At 27.5% G+C, this 24,020-nt stretch overlaps 5 protein-coding genes and 1 long non-coding RNA gene across 15 annotated transcripts in view; 1 reads left to right on the forward strand and 5 right to left on the reverse strand.

Annotated features, from left to right (window-relative positions):
- Positions 1-7,210, forward strand: part of LOC114126161 (multiple PDZ domain protein-like) — a 67,869-nt gene extending 60,659 nt beyond the window's left edge. For 4 of the 5 annotated variants that reach the window (XM_050203679.1, XM_027990045.2, XM_050203680.1 and 1 more), the window contains 2 exons: positions 288-475; positions 4,626-7,210. In XM_050203679.1, the coding sequence (XP_050059636.1) occupies positions 288-475; positions 4,626-4,896 (459 nt within the window). In that variant the 3' untranslated portion in view covers positions 4,897-7,210. Of the gene's footprint in view, positions 1-287; positions 476-1,288; positions 1,308-4,625 lie in introns of all 5 variants that reach the window. The other variant, XM_050203681.1, reaches the window with a different exon arrangement.
- LOC126550952 (uncharacterized) lies at positions 363-1,778 on the reverse strand. Of its 2 annotated transcripts, none has more exons than XR_007605000.1 (3): positions 1,689-1,778; positions 571-628; positions 363-501 (listed from the first exon to the last, which is right to left on the reverse strand). It is a non-coding gene; the product is annotated as an uncharacterized LOC126550952 (long non-coding RNA). The 2 variants fall into 2 exon arrangements; XR_007604999.1 differs by having other exon boundaries at positions 1,625-1,761.
- A 1,405-nt stretch (positions 7,211-8,615) lies between the features above and the next one.
- Positions 8,616-11,472, reverse strand: LOC114126159 (probable ATP-dependent RNA helicase Dbp73D). The gene is made up of 10 exons (XM_027990044.2): positions 10,869-11,472; positions 10,641-10,791; positions 10,450-10,580; positions 10,192-10,375; positions 9,926-10,111; positions 9,665-9,844; positions 9,273-9,597; positions 9,034-9,199; positions 8,836-8,970; positions 8,616-8,741 (listed from the first exon to the last, which is right to left on the reverse strand). Exons 1-10 carry the CDS (start codon positions 10,935-10,937, stop codon positions 8,682-8,684), a joined length of 1,587 nt encoding a protein of 528 aa, XP_027845845.1. The 5' UTR covers positions 10,938-11,472; the 3' UTR covers positions 8,616-8,681.
- A 1,504-nt stretch (positions 11,473-12,976) lies between these two features.
- Positions 12,977-16,424, reverse strand: LOC114126171 (uncharacterized). Of its 5 annotated transcripts, none has more exons than XM_050203601.1 (8): positions 16,217-16,424; positions 15,969-16,135; positions 15,800-15,891; positions 15,579-15,728; positions 14,851-14,938; positions 14,695-14,770; positions 13,543-13,756; positions 12,977-13,459 (listed from the first exon to the last, which is right to left on the reverse strand). In XM_050203601.1, the coding sequence occupies exons 2-8, from the start codon at positions 16,022-16,024 to the stop codon at positions 13,407-13,409; spliced, it is 729 nt and encodes a 242-aa protein (XP_050059558.1). In that variant the 5' UTR covers positions 16,025-16,135; positions 16,217-16,424; the 3' UTR covers positions 12,977-13,406. The 5 variants fall into 5 exon arrangements, with proteins under 5 accessions (XP_050059558.1, XP_050059560.1, XP_050059557.1 ...); XM_050203603.1 differs by having other exon boundaries at positions 15,579-15,653; positions 16,209-16,424; XM_050203600.1 differs by having other exon boundaries at positions 16,209-16,424.
- Positions 16,425-17,154: 730 nt separating this feature from the next.
- LOC126551101 (piggyBac transposable element-derived protein 3-like) lies at positions 17,155-21,268 on the reverse strand. Its single transcript, XM_050203875.1, has 5 exons — positions 21,238-21,268; positions 20,662-20,944; positions 20,047-20,490; positions 19,269-19,897; positions 17,155-17,228 (listed from the first exon to the last, which is right to left on the reverse strand). The coding sequence occupies exons 1-5, from the start codon at positions 21,266-21,268 to the stop codon at positions 17,155-17,157; spliced, it is 1,461 nt and encodes a 486-aa protein (XP_050059832.1).
- A 528-nt stretch (positions 21,269-21,796) lies between these two features.
- LOC114126166 (uncharacterized) lies at positions 21,797-23,582 on the reverse strand. Its single transcript, XM_027990053.2, has 6 exons — positions 23,246-23,582; positions 23,094-23,177; positions 22,853-23,014; positions 22,586-22,769; positions 22,234-22,501; positions 21,797-22,159 (listed from the first exon to the last, which is right to left on the reverse strand). The coding sequence occupies exons 1-6, from the start codon at positions 23,450-23,452 to the stop codon at positions 21,880-21,882; spliced, it is 1,185 nt and encodes a 394-aa protein (XP_027845854.2). The 5' UTR covers positions 23,453-23,582; the 3' UTR covers positions 21,797-21,879.
- Positions 23,583-24,020: the final 438 nt, after the last annotated feature.

Here is a 24,020-nt window from a genome sequence, read left to right on the forward strand (position 1 = left end):
TTAATTTCTTATGCATGTGTAAATGGATATTAATTACGCGAGATTAGAAAATATAGTCTTTTTTATGGTATATGCCACAAAAATGAATTTTGTATTCAATCATTTCGTGTAATAAAAAAGAATTATAAACCATGGAGGATATACCTATTACTATGATCCAATGTATAAAAAAAATACCCAAATGGTATAATAAGAATGAAGGATAATTTCAAATTTTAGTTTAGTGTATTATATATAGGTACCGGTTACCTGCATAGTTATCTATAGTTACTTGCGTATTTTCATAGGTGGCAGGCGGTGCGGCCGGCGTTGACGGCCGTCTAATGAAAGGCGATCAGATCTTGGCGGTCAACGGACAAGACGTACGGAATGCTTCTCAAGAAGAAGCCGCTGCCGTATTGAAGACGGCGACGGGCAGAGTCACTTTGAAAATGGGTCGTCTCAAAGCTCGCTCGTCGACGTCTAGTTCGGACAAGTAAGTCCTGATGTAAAATATATTACCTATATTATAAATATATAATATATCAATGGCATAACTTTGTAAATTTCTTAAACTGTGGTAATGACTACATTTTTCAGTTCTCTCTTTCCCTTTTCCGTCATGCAAGCATCTTTGGTATTGAATGGCCTGAAGTATATATGAAAAATCAATAATTCATTTTTAAGAAGCATTATGCCTATAATATGAAATTATAGTTATTTCAATAAGAGGAAAACGGGAGTTACTAATTCAGTCATTCGCCTAATAATCAAATTCATTTTTTGGGGTTTATCGAATAATTAGTCATAAATTTCTGTGTATGTGTATCTCAAATATTAAATTATTTTCTTATATATTGAACTCTTTTTCATTTGAAATATTATACAAGTAATCAGAAAATTAGAAATTTAACTAAAACAAGTAATGTCATAAAAACATGTTATTTTATATTAAAATTTTATTTTACATAAATGTAATAAGATTTAAGCATGGGATTAATGTTTAGGCCTCGGTGCTACAGCAGTCACAGCATCTTATCAGCTATCCCAACTCTCTAGTTCTGCCATTGATATATATAATATATGTACATCCAGTATTTATTATTATAAATTATAATATATATGAAATATGAATGCATATTGCGAACGACAAATTTTGTGTATTCAACAAATTTTGAAAACGAAAATCAAATTCGTAGGAATTATATTATATAATTATTATAATTTATAACAATAATATTGTGATACTTAATCATTGAGATATTCAATAATATTGTTTTTTCATGCTAATCTCTGGAATTACATGTAGAAAATGATTTTCATGTTCTGTAAGTAAAATGCCTTTGTATGAAATTTTTGCAGTAGAAATAGTCGTGTGTGTACCTATGTAAAATGTTTTTGCAGTAGAACTTATTCTGATGATATCATATGTGTTATATGTAGTAACAAGTCACTTATTAACTGGTTACTGTTATGTAATATTATTTGCGTGCGCTGTTATTGTCATCCGATTTTTTATTTGTTTAAACTGCATGAATATTATAGTCGTTGTGAGTTCTTTAAAAAAAAAAATTTCTGTGTTTGTTATTTTTATATTTTATCGCATTGGCGTAGCTAAACGCGCTAACACTGTTCGGTTAATTACCAGTTGTGTTTCGGGGCCACGTTGCATATTATAATAAATTAATAACCATGCGCGTCATAGTTACTTAATGAGACAGTAGATAGATCTATTATACTATGTTGCCGCTGATCGCGAATTCATCGATTGGCGGTATCGTGTCGACCTTGTGTATACTGCAACAGACAATAACTATCTGTTTGTATTTATATCATCATATTGTAATCGATTAGGGGCGGCGCGGCGGCGGTGTTCTTGTGTTATAATGGAAACATCGTCATTATATTAAGTAGGTATACAATTTAAAACTGCTGTACGCAATACCATGCAGGATTTCGTCATTTTTATTTCGAGAAAATAGCCACGTGACCACATAAACCAACGTGCCTATGTAGAGATATATGAACAGTATACAGTTGTCGATATAGATAACGAGATAAATACACCTATAATTTATGATAGATACACCTATAGTTCATTGGATTAATGTTACGAAATCTCTTCGATTTATAGTAACTCGTATATCTATAAAGTCGTGTAGAGCCCGCCGTCGTCGCACAGATCGTGCTATAGATATATTTCAATACAAACGTTTAAGAAAACTGTAGTCATGTCCCGTAAAGTAGTTTTAGTAATCAAAAATGTATTCTTAAACCACCCTTTTATAGTTTAAGGTTTACACTGTTATATGTTTAACAAATAATCTTATCTTTACACCCTATATTATAATACAACTATACTTTCCTTCATTCCATTTTTGATTCTCAGTGGAGCGATTTTATATTCTTATCGGCTTTAAATTATAATGTTTTATAACTTCATAAGTCAAATGTATATATGCATTTAGTAATATTTGACACCGTTTTTTAGAGTGTTTTGTAGTTTATCTTTTTGGCCGTCCCCTCTATCATCGTTTATTTTAGTAAATAATATTTTTAATTAATTGTAACTACTTAGAGTTTTAACAGTTCTATATTTAAACCACAAAAACATCTTTTGCAATACTTTGCTAACGGTCATCACTTACAATTTATATCATATTTTATTATCGCTATGTAGTTATTCACAGTTTGTAAGTTTTCAATAATTTCTCCTCTATATAGACTTCAAAGATAGAGTAAAATATGACAGAGCAACTACATTAACAAGGCAAATACAAGCGATTGTCGCATCAGACAATGATGACACATGAGACACCTCCCTATAAACCGTACAAAAATATTTAATTTCTTGACACTATATAATATGTAGTAATAAATTACAATTACTATTCGTAAATTATAGACAGTTATTAGGTTACTATTATTATTATCGTTTCTCTGAAACTGGTCTCTATAAAAGTGTAAATAAATACCTGTATAATAATAATAATATAATAATAAGAATAAACCTTTTCTTGGATACATGGAAGTCTTTTAGATAAAAAGTATAGCCATGGACTCTTACCCCTCCAGCCATTTTTTTAAAACTAAGTTCTATTAAGTTTCTTGAATAAAAATTTTGGTGCCATTTCTTTTGATCAATTATATTATGTTTGACGAGTTTTGAATTATAAGCAACTTGTGTTGTCATGAAACACATTTTGAACATAATAAATGTATAATTTAAATAAAATATATACCTACATTATTACTTGCATTATTAAATGCATCAAAAAGTTCATTTGTAATTAAATTCCTACCTTAAACAATTTATTCTTTAAACAGCAATTCTAGGTTATCGAATATTTTGAATTATTTGAAAAAAAATATGCATGGGTTATTAGGAAATAAATGAGAACATCTCCATGAACCTATGAGTCTATGGATTCACTTATGTGACTTATAAAAACTTGTTAAAAAAAAATCCAATAAAAGCACCTATACCAGATACGTGTTTATAGCTCAGTTGGTGCGTATGTATCAGCTATTATATTAATGTAATTTATTGTAACTATGTAACTGTAATTGATTTGACTGAATAAATAAATAAATAAAAATAAAATACTTAACATAATATAATATATCAGTTAATTTGTTAATTTATTATGTTTGTATTTTATATACATATCCAACTGTAGTGTTTGACGGAAGAGAAATAGTAGAGGTACTCTGATTAATGATTATGGGCTATGGCACTTACAAAATTTGTTAACCTTATTCAAATATCGAATATAACCGTGTGGCCCTCACGCTCTCTATTATTATACCTTCCAACATATAACCACAAATCAACAAACATTTCATAACTTATTAGTTATTAATTTATTGTACCTACTTTAAAATTTTCAACCATAAACTATATATTTATAATAATATTATTTGTCTAAAGTGGGTCAAATCTGTCAACAATTTGAAATTTGAATTGTAATAAAAAAAATATAAGTGGTAAGCTGACACTGCAGAAGATACCCAACGTTTCAACAGAATTAAAAAAAAAATTGATTTAACAGTGTAAACAAAAATGTTTTTTTACTTCAGGCTTAATTTATTAAATTCTATAAATGAGAAAATTTTCATCTAAATGAAAGTCTACTCTGGTATTTTAGAACAGCATATATAAGGTACTCTGTATCTGCAGTTTTTCTCTTAAGAATTCATGATGACACACAGTTAGCTGAATTAAATGTTGAGATAATATATTAATGTCGATGATTATTACGTATCGCTGTATCGGTTATCAATCTATAGAACACGCAGTTTATATATAGTTTTTTTTTTTTTTTTGTCATAAGAATGTTGTTCCCTATGTATGAAAAAGCAAACTTAAAAAAAGTACTGCCTGATATGCCATAATTTGAAAATATTAAGGGTGTATGTACGCTAAAACAAGTGGAAATTTAATTAGAACATTCCCTTACCTTGCGCCCTCCCCCCCCCCCGCCGCCGCCAACAAGACAAGCACTATCTAATTACCTATCGGCTATAAGTACATAAATTTATAATAGAACTTATTGTTATATGATGCAATAATATTATTTTATCGGTTAATTGATATCGTGTTTTTATATTTTTTTTTCCTTTTCGTTATTATTACGATCAAACAGCGACTCGGCGGCGTCTATGGAAGAAACGCGCACCGTGACGATGGTACGTAGGATGGATGGATTCGGATTCAGCATCGTCGGCGGTCACGGCCACCTGCCGATTTACGTCAAGACTGTGTTCTCCGGCAGCGCAGCCGACTCGAGCGGGCTATGCCGCGGCGACAGGATTTTGGCAGTTGACGGCGTATCAGTGGAGGGCATGGGACACGATCAGGTGGTCGCCATGCTCAACGAAGCGGTCGCGTCCGTCACGCTCACCCTACAGTCGTAGCCTTCCTCGCGGAGGATAACGCCTTTTGAGTACCTACCTTAATATTAGCTAATACATTTTAAGCGACATCACTGCACTGTTTGTGATCTGGTTACCGTAAGACGCTCATTATTTCAGAGTATTATGCAAAAAAAAAAAATATTTTCAAAAACATTAATAGGTTTAGAAATAATGAGTTTTTTACGTTAAATGAATCACTTATTGTAATATATAATACATAGGTACCTCGTATCCAAGTCATTAAACAGCACTGACCCCTCCCCTCCTCTCACCATCACATGATAATGATAAAAATAAAAAATATAAATGCGATACGTGCATCCGCGGGTTATAAAGGCTATTAATATCATTATAATATTAAATCTAGTGCCGGACGATCATCCGATTAAAATATATTATTTTATTATAATAATCCGAATTTCTGATTCGTCCTGGACACTGTCTATCCGAATATTTACCCTGACTTTTGACATTTTCTCGGACATGCGTGCATCGAATTTAATGCATTACTCAATGTGTATTGATTAATAACATTATATGTTTAAAAACCGCATATTATTCTGTACCTAGGCATATAGAAAGTAAAGTCGAAAAAAATACCATTCGGTTGTTTCAATCTCAAAACAGATTTTTCGAATTTTTCGTTCGTTTATAAAACTGACCGACTATAATCCGGATTGAACAGCGGTCAACAGTGACAGTATCTATTTCAATCCGGATGGTATGATTCGCACTATAGACATTTAAACACTGTCACTTTCTGTTACCGCATTTGTAATGAGAATGCAGGAGGAGGTGGGGGGAATAGTGTGCAGCGTCGTCTTTCGACGTGCGCATTTCTTCTCATCACGTTCTGTAAATATAGACGTACACAACCATAATCCTAGTATTTTATTATGTAAACGTACCAGATAGGGAACTCCAAGTTCGTCGAAATATTTTCATGTATTATAGGTTAGGGGGTAGGTACTTATACTTACTTCCTGCCCGAAAAACAACCCCTTCCGCGACGGGTTTATTTTTATTTGTTTGTAATTTACCCCCTCCCCTATACATGCGTGTATACATAAGTCGCTTATCCTAACCGATATGTATAATGTGGAAAGAACAGATAAATGTAAACAATCTACGGTATATTCTGTGTAAAAAATGATAATTAAAAGACAAACAATATTTTTTTTAAATACTGACGTATAAGTTAGTATGTTTGTCAGTCTTTTATACACATGCGAATTACATGCAAGGTAAAATGTCGAATAATTACGTGTTCAAAGAATAAACCACGGCAAAGTACCTAGTTTTCCGTTTAAGAATATCGAAAAAAAATGACTAGGTTAACTGTTTTTCGGCGATCTCCTCGTCGGAGACTAGACATTAAAATATATTCCCGATGCTCTGGTCGACGGTTTAAAACTTAAATATTTACATAATATTATAATTATTATAAGATAACTTCGAACTGTGTTTTTGCGTTCTTAAACGCATTCTACCTACAGTTAGGTACTTGCTGGTTACTAGGTACATGCTGGTTACTATATCGTTCGTCTAGTTTTCGTTTTGTTCTTGTCATATTGTACAATATCTAAATCGACGCACCTATTATAATATATGTATATTATATATATTTATAGTCAGCTAGATTTTATTCGACAGTGTTTATAGTCATATACCTACATAATATAGTAATAATTATTATAATAATCAAAATAATATGTAGTATATATTGTATATGTAGGCCTTTACACTTGCACAATACAAAACATTATATTACATTATTGAACATGTTGTAAATTGTTAAATTTTATACGAAACTTGTTATTAACTTCGTTTAGTATATTATATATAAAACATTATTTGTCTTTTGTGATAATAGAATTAAGACTGAACATAAATTAATCATTTAAAAATGAAAAAAAAACATTTTTACTAATTTATTTGGTCTCAACCTAATTTAGGTGCACCTTCTGACAGGGTCACGCGTTTCTTGCATAAACTTTGTAGAATAATAATATTATATATTATATAAAGGCACTTTTAACATTTTTATTAAAATAAACTCAAAATCAGTGTGCCAATTATTATTACTATTATTATATTACATTCAATTTGTTATGAAATTAGATATAAAAATAACTTTGCATTCATTTTGTTGTAGCTGAATGGCTTGTATTCTAATGTGTTATCGTCATTATCGATACATTTATTTGAACATTTTATCTAAAAATATTAGTTTATTTCTTTAAATTGTATAATGTTGAATATTTATTAAAATTTCTGTCTGAATAAGTAAATAATTTAACATTTAAGAAAATTATATTTGTGCAATTTTTTTTAAAAACCTTATCTATTCAATATCCTATCATAATTATTCATTTTTATTCTATAGTTATTGGTGAGTATACATATTACTTATAGTCATACTACTCATAATTGGTACTTATACTATTCAATATTTGATAATGCCAGATACCTATCACATAATACATATTATAATGAACAATTGAACATATTATGTCATGTGATATATCTTTAAATTTATAATAAGAATTAAGGATGGAATGGAAATATGAAATATGAATATGAGTCAGACATGATAAAGCTCATTCAATGAAAATAGTTATAAGTTATAACTAGTTTTTAACACTACAGAATATTATATTGCTATAACTTTTTATTACTTCTGAACTCCAAAAAAACATTATACTTTCATAAACAATAAACATTAAATATTTACATCCATTTTATGAAGGTTTACAATTATCATAAATTCATAACCAACTCGTTCAGTGCTCTAAATTGTACTTTAATGATTATTGAAGTTTTATATAGCAGCTACTAGGCTGTATAATTGTTGGCAACATTCTAAACCATAATTAAAATATTTATTAACCTTCATAATTTAATATCATAATATTATCTTATTTTATAGCATTATAGCAGTATATAACCCAAATCTCATTATGTAATAAATTAAAAATATTAATAAATAAAATTTAAATAATAATCAGTTGTAATAATCAGTTGTAACATTTAACAGTACTTAATTAGTTCAACAAACGAACTATTCATTATAAAAATAACTTGATAATTTGAAAAAATTAGGTAGCTTACTTCAGTGTAAATCACTTTTAACATGTTAACTGCATATTATGTCTTTTAGTAGTTATCATCTAGTGAGTATGTCACTCTTCTAAAAATAATATAAAAAATTGCTCCTAAATAATCCTACATTTAAATGGCATATAAATACATATTTAGTAAAGCTAAATAATAATAAAATAAAATTCAGCAACGCATAGGTTATTATAAACCATTTACTTAAATTATATATTGGAGGCCAATTAGTGTCAATACACAGTTGTTGAGTTAACATGTTAACTCAATTTATTCAAAACCGATCAATTTTTTTTAGAAAATCTAAGGCATCATCATTTTGTTTAGTACTGAACAATTTGTATTTTTAGTATTTAGAATTGATATTACTGTGTATTATTTCTTGTTTTCTTTTAATAGTTAGCATACAGGGATGCACTTAACAATTGCAAAAATTCATATTCCGCTTCATTCCAACAGCAGTTTGTAATTTTTTAACAACTAAGAATCAAGATGTATTACAGTTTACATTTAATTAGTAAAATGTAACATGTCAATTATTTTCCTTAATTATTAGTACTAATTAGACTCATAAAAAAGGAATAAAATAAAATACAATTATAACATGTTGATAAAATAATTATATTCATCAATACTATTTGTAAAAAGTAAAAAAAAAACTTGAGTACATATTACTTTTTGAGTTGTTTGTTCTTCCTCAATCTTTTTTTGTTAACAGTTCTTGGTTTTTGCTAGTTTACAAATAACAAAATATCATTAATAAATAAAATATTCTAAAATTAATTAAGTTAAAATAATTAAATTCAAGTTAGAACTTATACTTACAGTTGATTCAGTTTTTATAGCTTTTAATGCATCTATATACATTTGTTCATATTGTTCCAAGTCAGAAATCTTAACTTTTATATTTTTCAGACTAGTTTTACCCGCAGAATTTAAAATGTCATCAAACAGTTCTTTCTATAAATAATATACATTTTAAACAATAAGAAATTTGATACGATATTAAAGTAATAAATTTACATGTTCTGGAGTGACAAATGTAATAGCTTTTCCTTTATGGCCAGCACGCGCTGTTCTACCAATTCGATGTATGTAGTTTTTTGGATATTTTGGCACGTTGTATAAAATAACACAAGATATTCGTTCTATATCTATGCCTCGAGCTAATGAATCTGTACAAATAAGTCTATAACAATAAACCAAAAACTGATTAATAAAAAAAATTAAAAAAAATTAAAATATATAATATGAAAACTTACACATCAATTTTTCCATCTGAAAATTGTTTAATATAACTTGAATGAACTTTTTGAGATACATCTGAAGAAATTTCATTAACTCTTAATGGCGAATTATTTTCATCAAATTCACAGAGTTTGCATAAAAGTCGAGTTAAACGATGTACTTCTATTTTTGATTTGACAAAACAAATTACCCTCTTTAAACCTTTACTTCTTATCAAATGATATAGTGTTAGAGGTTTATTTTCTTCTGGACACAACACCATGTATTCTTTGAGTTCATTGGGTGTTGTGTATTTTCCTACAAAATCACCTCGTACAGGTTCGTCTGTGACAAGTGTATCTGTTATAAATTTAAATTAATTAGATTTTAAACTTTATCGTCATCATAATATTTAAGTTATAATTACCTGTAGGCAATTGAGTATTTTTTCTTTTAACAATTGATGTAAACAATTTAGGTTCAAAGAGTTTAAGAAACTTTAATTTTTCAGGATCTTGAGTAAGAGTTGCTGAAAATAATAATCTCTGTGTTCTTTGTGGTGACTCGTTTAAGGTATTTAAAGTACATATTGTAGGTCCATTATATGCTAAACAAAAATAATGTCTCAGTTTATTTAAACATTTAATTAACTATAGATAAAAGTAAAACAGTTATTTATGTGACTTACCTAAGCTTTCGTTAACTTTACATAGCCAATCATTTTGCAAAATATTGGTAAAACTATCAGCTTCGTCCAAAACAAGAAACCTGAGATTTTTTAAAGAAAAACCTTCAGTGTAATATAAATGATCAACTAGTCTTCCTGGAGTAGTAACTAAGATATCTACTAGGTCTATCCATCCAATACTGCTATCTATAATTATTAAATAGCTATCGTAATATTTAAATTTATAAATTTAAATTATTGCTCTTTATAATTTAAAATTTGAATACCATATTGTAAAATTCTTTCTTTTTCTTTTTCTAAAGTCATATTTTTGGATTCTAAAAGAAGCACTCTCAAATTAAACGCATTTTTAATATAATATAAAAACACTTTGAATACTTGGACAGCTAAATCTTTAGTTGGCAATACAATGAGGGCACGGAGTTGACGCGTAGAGAATGCTTTTAATGTCTATAAAAACAATATTAAAATATAAATTGACTATGCTGAATTAGTTTTGTTTTTAATGAGGAGGCAAACTAAACCTGTATAATAGGAAGAACATAAGAGAGAGTTTTTCCACTGCCAGTCGGTGCTGAAATACACACATCTCTGATCCATCTATAGTCCCAATGTTTTTGTGTTTTAATTATCCACGGAACTAATTGATTTTGAACTGCAATAAACATATATTGTGATCATACTGTGATGAAAATTAAGCTAAGATTTAAATTACCTGGGAAAAAATGTGTACATCCCTTATTTTTTAATTTTTGAACTAAAGCAGGGTCTAGCTCTGGAATACCGTCAATGGGCACTTCAAGGTGTTTTAAATCGACCGATACAATAGTAGGTTTAGCGAGCCAGTCTGGTAGAACTCGTTTTACCTATACATTTCAAATAATAAACAAATGTTATATGATAAGATTTAATAAATAAAAATCGTGAATTGAGTTTCTGATACCTTTTTATTTTTCTTGAATCCATGTGTATCTATCAACGTGAAGTCTAATGCTGGTAACGAGGCGTCCATCGTTATAATTCAGTCATACAGTCAAAAATTTGAAAGATTTTATTAACAATGGTTGAGATTAACCAGTTAATTCAGCAAAAAAAAGTGAATCGAATTATTGACCATTAGCAACGAGCAAATATCGCAATAGTCAATAAGTAATACATAAAAAATAAAAATGTACATACACGTGCATTAACTATTTGTTTTTATATCGTTATCACAAATCGGTGTTAACTGTTGTTAACAATAGCGTATATAATATTCTATTCTGTGGTATCACACACGGACGTGTACATTCCACAGATTTCTAAATAGATATAGTATAGATCAGCGGTTCCCAATTAGTGTGAAGCACTGAAGCCACGGACCCCTAGCTATAACTTAAATTGGTCCGCAGACCCCTTTTTTTATAAATACTTACTTTTTAATTTAATTTTATTATGAGAATGAGAAATAAATTTGTACGATTTATTTTCAATATGATTTAATTTTTAATTTTATAAACAACACTAATCGCTGACCAGTAATGACTGAGACTACTAATACTAATGTTGATCGTTTCCTTTAAATTATAATATGTCAAAAATATGTTTTATTGGTTAATGGAAAGAAAATAATAAGTATGGCTTCACGTTCTGAATTATAGTAATAATAGTGTAATAGTGAAGATAATAATGATATTTATTTCTGTGAAATTGATTATCTATTTTTTTTCGCGATAATCAAGTTTCAATAGTCCAAAAATCTCGGAATTTCATATTACTACAAAGTTAATAATTTCACTAAAATAAAATAAAAATATCACTACAGAACAACACAACCGCGGACCCCTGGGGGTCTGCGGACCACCAATTGGGAACCGCTGGTATAGATCATGGCTAAATAGACAGTCTATTTACTGTGTTTAGCCATGGTATAGATCTTATTATACGTTGATGGTGTGTATATATATATATAGATTTAGTAAAGATATCTGTATTTTGTGGTACATACTCACCAGTCACCACTTAATAAAATATATTAAATACTTTTGCATAGATATTACCTATCTATGATTTTTTGTAATATTGTTCCACATGGCTCATAATATAATATTCGTTACAATCAAATTGTTCAAATTGAATCACGGACTAAGATATCTTAGTCCGTGAATTGAATTAATACCTAACATCGGCCAAAAATATTATTGCAATTATATTACTTCGTATCACGAATTAAGATATATCTTAATTCGTGCTTCGTATTCGCTGCACGATGCTTATTTAATATTTATAGTATTTATACCACGACCAATACTTCCGATATTTTGAGTGAAGCGATTATACAATGCGTTATTTTTTTTTTTAATTACTTACATTTTAAACCAAGAAAATAAGGCAAAAAATATAAACCAAATTTGAATATTTTTAAATTTTATTTTATTTTTCTTTATGTTTATATTAGATTTAATTAAATATTAATTTTAATTTTCAAATTACAAATCTAGATAAATTACTCAACAACTGGTATTCTGGTATATTTGTATATCATGATCATAGGCGAAACTAAACAATTTTATTGGGACGGGCCAAGTAATAAATATGAAAAAAATTCTAAGTTTTTAATTTATTTGTATTTTAAATTCTATTAACACTAATTACTAAGTCAGTATGATACTATGATATCCAGTCAGTATTAGCCTAGCCCTAGAATCATTAGCAATGGCCTGACCTGTAGTTTTGCCTATGATCATGACTCATGAGTTTGTTATATTAATTTACTAAATTTTATGTTCTATCTCTCAGTCAAATTATTTATGTGTTTTTCATCGTTTAAAGTTAATTTATGATTCAAACATTTTGTAGAAAAATAAGTGGGTAATTTCTTAATACTTTTTTGTTATTTTCATTTCTAACTTATCTATGCTTACCATGAAAAACTTACTTCTTAAACCATAGTATAAGTATAAAATATTTAGTCATGAATATTTTAGTGCCATAATATTCTTTTTTATTTAACAAGGAGGGTCATCACTTATCAGGTCTGAATGGAAGACTACAATTTTTGTTTAAGGGTGGTAAGGGTGGTTAAGGTGGAGATTAATATAAAATGAAAATGTTTGTATTGAAATACAAAGGCAAAGTCAATACTAAAAGTTCATTTTTGAGCATCATAATATATTGCAAAGGCCAAAGGTGGCCAACTGTGTCTTGCGAGCTGCATGTGGCTCGCATCTTATCTCATTTTTACCAAAACATTTTTTTATATGAATTTATGTATTATTTATATATATGACTTTTTTTTTTACATTTTGGCTCTTCCATATTTATTAATACATTTGTGGTGGCTCGCGAGTCTCTTCTCGCTGGCCACCCCTAATATATTGTAACTATAATAATACCTAATTGCAAAATATTTTACAAAAATCAATAATTCAATCCAATTTTGGTTATTCACACCAACAACTACTATATTTTTATAATTTTGTGTCTTAGTTCACAAACTTATTTATGGCATTAGAATAATTTTTGAAAACTGTTTTTTTAGTTCATCCAATTCATCTATATTTAAATAATAAAAAAAAAAAGGTGAAATTAAGTAGTGATGATGTATAACTAGAAAAAAAAATGTGTTAAAAAATTACTTTGGTTCATATTGGATAATTGTGATTTTTCCATTTTCTTTCCAGTTTTTGAATTTTCTGTTATTGTTTCTACACATTGTTTACTTCCATCTTTAAAAACAGTAACTGTTTCAATGATTCCATTTTGTAATTGATTAGTGGAGGTTTCTTTTTCAATTATTCTGCCATTCCAATTTTTAGATACATAAGAAGACCTTGAGATTGAACTGCCAGACTACAAATTAATTATTATAAGCAAGGTAGACTTTTAAAGCTCAATATTTTTAAAACAAAGAGTGTTAACTTTTAAAACAAAAAACCTTGTATACATTTATTTAATCACATCAATTTTTACCAGTCCTTTAAAGATATCAATTAATACTTGAATACAACATACCTAGTTATAAACCTACATAGAGAAATTAAGAAAAAGAGAAGATTCCAAATACAATAAGAAAATATTTTAGTATTATAATATAGTAATTGCTTAAAATAGAATTATTATGAATCAAAGTACTAAGTTGAAAATTTCAAAATAATGAGTGTATATAATGATAGGTTACATTGTACATACATAATTTAGTTATTACTTATTAAACTACTTAATAGTATTCTAAATAAATGAAAATTAATTAATAAAAAAGTTAATAATTTAATATGTAACAATCATTTATTTTATATTTTATATTAGTTCAACTTTTGGTACTTGTACGTTATCGCGACTACTACATATTATGGGTTATAGCGACGTCAGGTCCACTCTAATATTGCATTTTGCAAGTAAATTCTATTTTTAATTCTATTAGGGATAATTAAGGGCTAGGGACTAGCGTTGCTACTCGCTCGCGAGTGACATTCAAGACGAAAATATCTCGATTTGCTATGCAACATCACCTAAAGCAGGTCACAGAGTTAAAAAAAAACGATGCCCATAATTATGCTAGCAACATTATCAATAAATACATTGGCATTAGCTTTGGATAGTTTTGTATTATTATACACGTATTAAACAGATGTATATTGCACGGCATGGGTTCAACATTGAGCCATCGAGGTAGTTGCGATAATGCACAAGTACCCAATATAGTTAGTTAATATAAAATAAAATGTAAAAATTGGAACAAATTAACTAATAAATTCTAAATTTGAGTAAATTATATACATATATCAAACCTCAAAATGTTGTGATCCAGATCTCTTTATTGTTATGTTTATTGAAGGTTGGTCCAAAGGTTTTGAAGGTCTTGAACTAATGTATATGTTCAATTTTGTAAGCAATCAAAAATGTTTAAAACAAACAATGAATAAATGAAAATCGATGTTACTTACCTAGGATTAAGAAAAGTACTTTGTGCTATAAAATTTTGTTTTGGTATACCATTAAAGGCTTCTACATTTGTTGGTTCATTCATCGGAACTAAAATACAAATAAACATTAATGATTTTAAAGTTGAAATTCTAAACTAAAGATACCTATTATTAAAGAATTTCTAAAATATGTGTTCAATATTATTATTGAATGTAATATATTATTATTATAGGTGATTAATTTATCAGACAAAAAATATATTACAAACAAAAATTCAATGTGTTTAAGTGTTAGCACTGTTTGCAGTGTATAACTGTATTCATTATAATATTTATCCGAAAATTTCAAAATAAAATGACATTTTACTAAAAGGAATACAAGAAGTATAATTGATGAAAACAATTCAGAGCATTTTTTTTTTTTTTACGAGAATAAAAATAATGAAAACTGTATTATAATTTTCTCTTTACTAACTTCCTTGGACATATTATTATAAACCAAAATTGTTTTTGAAGACGGAATATTTTTTATTTATTCTTCCAACAATAACAACTATTTAGATTAAAATTTAAGTTTTTTTCATAAAATAATATGTTATTATTTAGTTAATTATTAATATGAAATGAAAGAAGTCTATAACATTTTAGTGTTGTAGAACCTATAAGAGTTGCATGTGGATGATTGTATGATATATACATTCCTACCTATATAATTATCAACCTTAAATTAATCCTAAATAAATACTTACTAGCAGAAATATTAGATTCATTAAATTGATTTTGAAAATGTTGAAAGGTTTCTTCAAAATCCCTGATGATATCATCTAAATTATTGAAGTCATATTCAAAATTAAACATGTTTCTATAATTTTCAAATTGATTTCTTTTACTGAATGAATCTATACATTTTAATATGATATTATTAAACACAATTATATATTACACAATATTTAATGTGCAAAATAATTACCAGTAAAATTATTAACTTCTAAATTATGCATATCAGTATTAACATTTTCAGCATCACCAGTGGGTAGTTGAAATTCTGAAGGCAAATCTGGACTATAAAAAAAGTATCAACTATAGTACATTATAATAGACAAACTTATATTATCTTTTCAGTCTACAATAAAAATTACTTGGGGTTTTTGATGTCGATATTAAATATTTTATTGATCCAATTGAAAATACTCATAATCGTAGTAGCTAGTAAATAGTTGGTTAGTTGGTATAAAAAAATTAAAAAATCAAATAGAAATGTTATCGATCAACTTGCAGTTCCTTGTACAGAGCCAATTATTACAAACTGTAAGAGTAAAATTGTATAAGACTTAACTACAAAACTATACTTTTACTTTATAGTTATACTTTTATATTACATTACTACCGTGGACTAATCGAATAGATGAATGTCACCAAACATTTGTACAAAATATTTCTTGCAGTCTTGGTGTAAGATATTGTAATAAATTATAATTTATATATTATTATTTATTACTCTATATTTATAACTAAAGATTATGTTTAAATAATGTTAATTATTATCCACGGACTTCACGATATAAAAAACAATTATTTTTATTTATCACAATTCAAAATATCCATGTTAGACCGTGATATTATCATTTGTATTATTTGACATTATTTGAGAGTTTGAGCGCTATCTATATTAACGAACTATTCACTGATTATCAAGTTAATTTTAAATTTTCCGCTACAAATTTATAAATGTTTACACCTATGTCCTATATATATTTTTGCTTAATTTACTTTAATTGTGATAAAATAAAATAAATATAAAATATTTTATCATGACTTTAATGTCAATTTTAGTGGTTTGTAATTTGATGATACGTAGTTACTAGTTAACCATATTGTAAAAGCAACTTTTGATATAATGTATTATAAGTTTTTATAATTTTATTGCTATAGATAAATTATGTTCAGTCATTGATTATAAATAAACTCATGTATATTTAATTAATGGTTGTATGTAGATACCTACAAATGTTAAAAAATATTTAATAACTATATGCAATACAAAATAATTTAAACATACAAATTAGAACGGAATAGAATTATATGTTAAGTAAATAGGTAGTCAAAAAACACTGTAATTATGTGAAATACTTTAATATATTACAGTATTTATACTTAACTATTATACATATTACATAATATATTTACCCTACGGCAGGAGTGGCCAAACTTTTTTTGGTCACGATCTACTAAAAATATACTTCACCTTTGAGGGTCGACTTCCATAGATTTTTTTTTATTATTGATTAACTATAATTATTAAAAAAACATATAGGGCGCGTGGCCCTAAAAATTATTTCTTACATGATCGACTTTGAAATTGTCCGCGATCGACTGTTTTGCCACCCTTGCCCTAGGGCCTAGACAGCTTCACATAATGTTATGTGTAAATACTGTCATATTACTTTCATTCTGTACTACCACGGAGTTAATAAAGTTATCCGCAAGATGGGTAGGTAAATAGTAACTATTATTTAAAATTTAACAAAATTTAAAATAATTATCAAAATGGTTTTTAACCACCTTTTTTTTTGTGCTTAAACCGACGACGCCGTGGCAACCTTCCGGAGCGAACAAAGGTTTTTAACTATCTATATTAGGTTAGGTAACCTAACTTAATGTTCTTGTTTAAGACAAAAAACGCATGGAGGACGGAGGTATAACGTCGACATAAAGATTAAAAGTCAACATTATAGGTAATAGATACCTATCTATATAATACAATTATTAAGAAACTATATTAGGTAAATTAGTTTTTTTGACTTTTCTGTAATATTAATGATTATATCACCACTTATATACCACTACTTTTTACAAGATATTTGACGATTTTACTCTTAGTTGATTTTTTATTAACATTTATAAATAGGTATGTAACTAGTATATTATTAGGCGATTTTGGTCTAGTTGATAATGTTATTTATTAATATTTGTTTTAGATTTAAGTATTTTAATTTTGTTTGAGGGTATTGATATGATTAAGTTTCATCAAAAATGTTCAAAATGTCAAATCTGTTCAGTAAAAGACTGAAATTATATAATTACCTACCATAATTATTAGTTTTATGGTGATCAATAGGCTTAAAATTTTTTGTAAAGTTAATCTATTTTAAAAATAATATAATTTACATCAGTTTATATATTAGGAATGTCAAAAAAATAAAATGTGTACATTTTTTTCTTGTTAAATATTTGCTTAATACCTTACTTAATAAATACCTAATTAAATCACCTTTGCATAATTACATTGTTTTTGTCAGAAATTAAAAATTATCAGATAAACAATTTTGATAATTTCACTTGTTGGACTTAACCTTTTTGGTTTTAGAAACCATATTATGACATACTAAGCCAGGGATGGCAAATCGATGACCATGCGTGACCAAGGTGGCAAGATTTTGAGGGCACGTAAAAAATTAAAATATTTTTATTTCATATATACAGGTAACTCATCTAATCGACAAATGTAATAATATCAAATAGACGAGTTATACTCTGTATAGTGTATATATATATATATATATATTAATGTATTAATTATACAATACATTTACGATAATATTTTTCATAATTGATAGTACACTAGAAAAAAAAAGGTAATTTATGGCACGTAGCGTTCAAATAATTAGCCACCCCTGTACTAATACATTATGATATAGTTTAATTATAAAATAATAATTGATACAAGATGTATACAACATAAACACACTACCCGTATCTGAGTAATGTTTTGATTAGAATTTATTTAAATTATTAGCTAATACAATTAATATTTAAATATGCAGTTCCTGTATTTTTTTAGTACTAAAAATACAATTTTATTTAAGTTAATTTAAAATATTCAATAATGTTGAAATTATATTGATACAATGTCTGATACTTTTCGATAAATGTATCTTTTGAGTTTTGACATTTGTGAAAATTAAATTTTAAATTAACAATAATAAGCATAATATTTATATTACACACATATTACAGAGTTTATAAGATACAGACTCATAACCCTTTCACTACCAAATTTAGTTTTTTGAAAAAAAAAAAATTCTCTGTTCATAACTGAAACCTATGGCCTTTCAATATGATGTACCAATTTTTTTTTTTTTTTTTTTTTATTGCTAAAAAGTTACAGGTATGTCCATTGGAATGGACATTGGGATTTACGGTATATAAAATAATACAATAACACCAAATGTAAAAAAAAAAACATAAAACTTTTATTTTGCTTCATTATTTCGTAAAAAAAGACAACTTATTTACTTAGATAATATTATATTAACTTTTAGTTTATAAAACACTTAAATGATATTAAAATTAATTACAATGGAAATCAGAAAAACAATTTTTTTTTGGTGTAAAACACAAATGAATTTTACATTTATTACATACAACATGTGTTTTACCTGTACATTTTTTATTTTTGCATCGTGTTGCTTCTTTTTTATCATCATACGCGGGAAAATGTCCAAAAAGATCTTTGCTTACACCTTCCGTTGGTCGAAACTCCAATGCTTTTGACGATGTTTTGGCGGGTGTAGGTGAACGACATTCTGCAGATCTTGTACTACTGGATGGTGAAGATGTTGGACGACCCCTTTTTTTTCCGGGGCTGAATCGTCCAACCATCACTAGCTCTTCAGCCAAAGTGGTTTTAAAATGCAACAAATCTTTTTGATCTTTTTTTGGTATTCCCATATTTTCTGCGTCCTGTTTGTATTCGAGCCAAGAATTTGCCACAGCCATATCAAAAGCATGAGTTATCATACGCAGCGTCCATTTTCGAGATTTCATATACACGCGATAATAACTCACAAGTTGATCGTGTTTGTCCACTCCCAACATAGATTTATTATATAGTTTGATAATTTCTGGTCTTTCGATATTAATATATTGTTTATTTTTTTTGTCCCAGCGAGAAACAGATTCCGGTTTTCCTGAAGTAATGAAGTTAGATGCCATGGTTATTGCTTTGTTGTCGCACCATTTCAACAGTCCTACTCCTAATGTTGAAGTTACTTCATAAGAAGTTCCTCTCCCCATTTTCATAATAATTTTATCGGATAAAACTGGTGGATTAAAAAAACGATTTATTCGAATTGTGCCTGCTGCATATATTTGACGTGCAGTGAGTGCATAAAATAATTATACGAAGAAAAAAAATTGTCAAAAAAAAGAAAATGCCGATTTGGTGTAAGATGTTTAGTAAGATCGAGGACAACTGCTCCACCTAGACCGAAATTTTTTTGTAAATCCTTGTTAATATTAGTTGAAACTCCTTGATAAAGAATCATATTATAGACAATGCCACTTTGACCACAAAGTAAAAATATTTTAATGCCCCATGGATTCGGTTTTCCTTTCATATATTGCTTTACAACCAATTGGCCTTTAAAAGGAACTATTTGTTCATCAACACTAAGGTTTCGTTCTACTGGTAATTGTTTACATCGATTATTTAGAGCATCAAATAATGGACGAATTTTTACAAATTTATCGGTATTATCACGAGCTATATCCATATTGTTGATGATATGAATATTTTGTCGAATAGAATAAAATCTATTTCTGGGCATTGTATCGGCAATTATATTTACGCGAAATTTTTGTTCCCAGTACATACCGATCCTAGGGTACTTCAAAACACCCATCATCATTTGAATTGCAATAAAAGATCTTATTTCTAACGGTGATGTAGATTTAAAAGAAAAATCATTATTTTGAACTGCGTATAAATTTGTATAAAATGATATATCTTCGAACATTTTTTGGTCAAAATATTTAGTGAAATATACGTACGGTTGTGGTATAGTGGAGGGACAATCTATTGGTTCTAAATCTGTTAGATTTATATACGGCTCTTGAAATGGTTTATTTATCCATTTGATATCTTTTTTTTGGACAAATGGAAACTGCACTGGTGTTAAATCAAAGACTTCATTTTCAGACTGTTGAGTTTCATTTGTTGTTTGATCGTCTTCTTCATGTAAGTCTATTTCTGTATTAGCCAGCATTTCATTATCGATTTCGGCAGAAAAATCATCATTCGCAAATTTATTTAATAAATCTTCAAGTTCATTCTCTGAATCGCTATTTAATATATCTATATCACTAACTGTTCCGTCGTCCAAAAAGCTCAAAATTTGTTTTTCGTTTAACGCCATAATATTATATAAAAACTTGAAATAATAATAAAAAACCGTGACATGCGAGCAAATACGGACGGTACTGATACAGAATATCAAATTATCAACTAAACACATAATTATTTTTAAATTATTACCATTATTACGTCATACGATATTGACGACAATACCACAAAAATCAATTCTAGAAAAAAACCCAAACCGTTATAAAATTAGAATTCTAATTTACCCGATATTCCGCTGTCCATTTCAATGGACATACTTTTTATCATGTATTACTTGTGGTGTATGATACTAAGGTATGCTTAATCAACAAAATTTTATCATTCGAGATACCTTTTACTAAGAAAAAAATATTCAGTGTTACCAACACTTATATTTCAGTGAATAAGTTAAAATATATTTCAGTTTTTGATAACACAAAAGTAGACAACATTTTTTTTTGTATATTCATTTCTTCACACAAAACTATATTAGTTAGAAGTCTAAAAATATTTTTATTTTGATTTATACTAGTTTTAGATAAATATATATGCGTAATATAATCAATTTGTATACATGATAAATTATGAAAAATAAAATAAAGTCATGTCCATTGCAATGGACAATGGTAGCGAAAGGGATAAGATAAACAAACATACTGTAACAATATATATATATAATTCCATATCAAATACTAAATAGAATGTATAGCATACCCACTGAAATTAGCAGCAGCTACCAAATTAGTTGATATTTTAGTATTACCAATAATCCAACTATTTGTAACTTTAATGTACCTCAGTGCAGGCAACAGTTAAATTTTGTAGCACAATTTAACAATCAAAATTATTCCTCTGATACACATCAGTTCAGAATCATAATAAATTGATCATAATATTTTAAAATCTAGATCTGAAAACTCTTTGAGTTTAGATCCAGAGATTTCTTTGACTTTTGTTTTTATTTCGTTCAACTTATTTTGAAGGAAAATAATTCTTTTTGTTGCTCTAGAATATTTTTGTTTCATTAAAAGTTTTTGACTTTTAATTTGTTGATATTTCTTTTGTTGCATTGGAGAAAAGAATACCCGAGTTGTTAAGTTATTTTTCATACGTAACCTTCTATTTTTTATTATATACCACAAACGTCTACACCAAACACACATATTACTGAAATTTTAAAATAATAAATAATTAGTTTTAGAAAATATAATAGAATATTATTTAAATTAAAAATTAATAACCGATTTTTGGAATAATCGTTTGTTAGAATTGTGCAGCATTTTACATGTCTCCACACTCCATACGATTCAACAAATTGGTAGCCGTACGAAGAATTAATATCATTTATTGTGTTTGAGGGTATTGCACCTTGACATACTAGAGTTTCATCAAATTGTTTAATTATACTTAATAAATTTGCATATGTATACACAGTATTCACTTCAGAAATGTATCCTATGTCAGATATATTGATTTTCTTGTTATAAACAAAAAGCAATAATTGTAAATCTGAAAATAATTTAAATTTTATAAGTATAATGAAATCATATATAATATTTTGAACTTCATATTATTTAAAAAATTAAAATATACCTTCAGTGAAAATTAATCGTTTTTCTATACTCCTAGTAAAATCATCTCTGACTGGTCCCAATTTATGAAAACTTATGCTTTTATGTTTTTTGGTTGCACATTCATAATCATAAAACCATTTTTTAGGAATATTGGATACATTTACTTGATCTACAATTTCTTTAAAATATGTAATTTGTTTTACCTATAAAATTAATATATTACATTATTATATGATTATTGTAATTCAAGGCACCGAGGATTTAATAAACTATAAATATTATATACTTCTATTATTTCTGGTGAAGATGGCATTAATGTATAATCATTTAATGATGATGTATCGTCAGTTATATTAACATTAACTTTGTAATAACAATGTTCATTGTTTATGTTTGAAATTAAAACCTCATTTGGTGATTTAACTTGTACAACACTTGATTCAAAATTCTAAAACAATTAAAATTTTATATTATACAACTTTTATTAGTTTTGTACATAAATGACTTTCAATATAAAATATAATTACTTGAGACACTGATGAATCAGTACAAAATGACCTCAAATTGATAGGAATCGCGCCATTACGAAGTTTTGGTCTTTTTAGAGAAATCTAAAAATTATTATTATTCAATAAATTACTGGACAATTAGATAAATTGTTATGATTTTTAATATGTACAGTGTATTTGTTTAATCCTTGTCCAGAAACCCAGGTATCAATTATGTCTTCCTCTTTGAAATGGTCACGGCAAACTTTTGAACTAGCTGTAAGACGAACACCTAAGGCCTTTTTCCATTCAGATTTTAAAGTATCAGTTTTTGGTATACCAAACAAACTTATTTTAGAAGTTTTAGAAGTCTTATTTGAACATACACAACAACGCATTTTTAAAAAAATTATAATTGTATTACTAATCTTTGTTCAGAGATTGGTATTCCGTAAGTTTAAGAATTTAAATTTTCAACAAGGTACAGACGTCAAACACTACAAATTACAAATAATATACAAAAATAGAAATCAAAATAGTTGTTAAAAAATAAACATGCTTATTGCTCGTGGACCGTGCCACCGTGGTAGAAAAAAGCAAAAATTAAATATTGATAACGATAATTTTATATTCAACGAAAGTTTAAAACACAGAAGTATAAAAATACATTTAAAAATTAAAATATATTTATGAATTATAGTTTATACCTTATGAGCACTTGTCCAATAAGTGATAAGATATCACCACTACAGGTGACCACAGTTAAAAATAAGAAACCACGGTCTTAGAAGATTGTAGTTAAGAAGAATTTTTTTTTTTAATATCTTTGATAATCGAACAAAAACAAAATTCCAATGTTTATCTTTTTCCGTTTATCGCTATTTGTTAATTCATATTATAATAACACAAGTTGATAATTACAGAGTACGGTGTCATACTACATACTCATACTTATTCATTACGTTA

The sequence above is a fragment of the Aphis gossypii genome, chromosome 3 (assembly GCF_020184175.1).
Source record: "Aphis gossypii isolate Hap1 chromosome 3, ASM2018417v2, whole genome shotgun sequence".
Classification (NCBI taxonomy): domain Eukaryota; kingdom Metazoa; phylum Arthropoda; class Insecta; order Hemiptera; family Aphididae; genus Aphis; species Aphis gossypii.

Bases quoted from the DNA above. Each gene is read 5' to 3' on its own strand.
- LOC114126159 (XM_027990044.2), bottom strand. From the start codon at position 10,937: ATGGACGCCTCGTTACCAGCATTAGACTTCACGTTGATAGATACACAT. The intron at 9,598-9,664 runs GTAATTATAACT...AATTTATAACAG, and splicing joins AAATACTCAATTGCCTACAG to ATACACTTGTCACAGACGAA. The intron at 9,200-9,272 runs GTAAGTTTTCAT...TTATTGTTATAG, and splicing joins TCAGATGGAAAAATTGATGT to ACTTATTTGTACAGATTCAT.
- LOC114126171 (XM_050203601.1), bottom strand. From the start codon at position 16,024: ATGAGTATTTTCAATTGGATCAATAAAATATTTAATATCGACATCAAA. The intron at 15,729-15,799 runs GTAATTATTTTG...TAAAATGTATAG, and splicing joins AGAAGTTAATAATTTTACTG to ATTCATTCAGTAAAAGAAAT. The intron at 13,757-14,694 runs GTTTGATATATG...ATTAATTTGTAG, and splicing joins CTGGATCACAACATTTTGAG to TCTGGCAGTTCAATCTCAAG.
- LOC126551101 (XM_050203875.1), bottom strand. From the start codon at position 21,268: ATGTCCATTGAAATGGACAGCGGAATATCGG. The intron at 20,945-21,237 runs GTAAATTAGAAT...ATAGCGATTCAG, and splicing joins AATGGACAGCGGAATATCGG to AGAATGAACTTGAAGATTTA. The intron at 20,491-20,661 runs GTACGTATATTT...GAAGTACCCTAG, and splicing joins CCCTCCACTATACCACAACC to GATCGGTATGTACTGGGAAC.
- LOC114126166 (XM_027990053.2), bottom strand. From the start codon at position 23,452: ATGCGTTGTTGTGTATGTTCAAATAAGACTTCTAAAACTTCTAAAATA. The intron at 23,178-23,245 runs GTACATATTAAA...AATAATTTTTAG, and splicing joins AAGGATTAAACAAATACACT to ATTTCTCTAAAAAGACCAAA. The intron at 22,160-22,233 runs GTTATTAATTTT...TTAAAATTTCAG, and splicing joins AACGATTATTCCAAAAATCG to TAATATGTGTGTTTGGTGTA.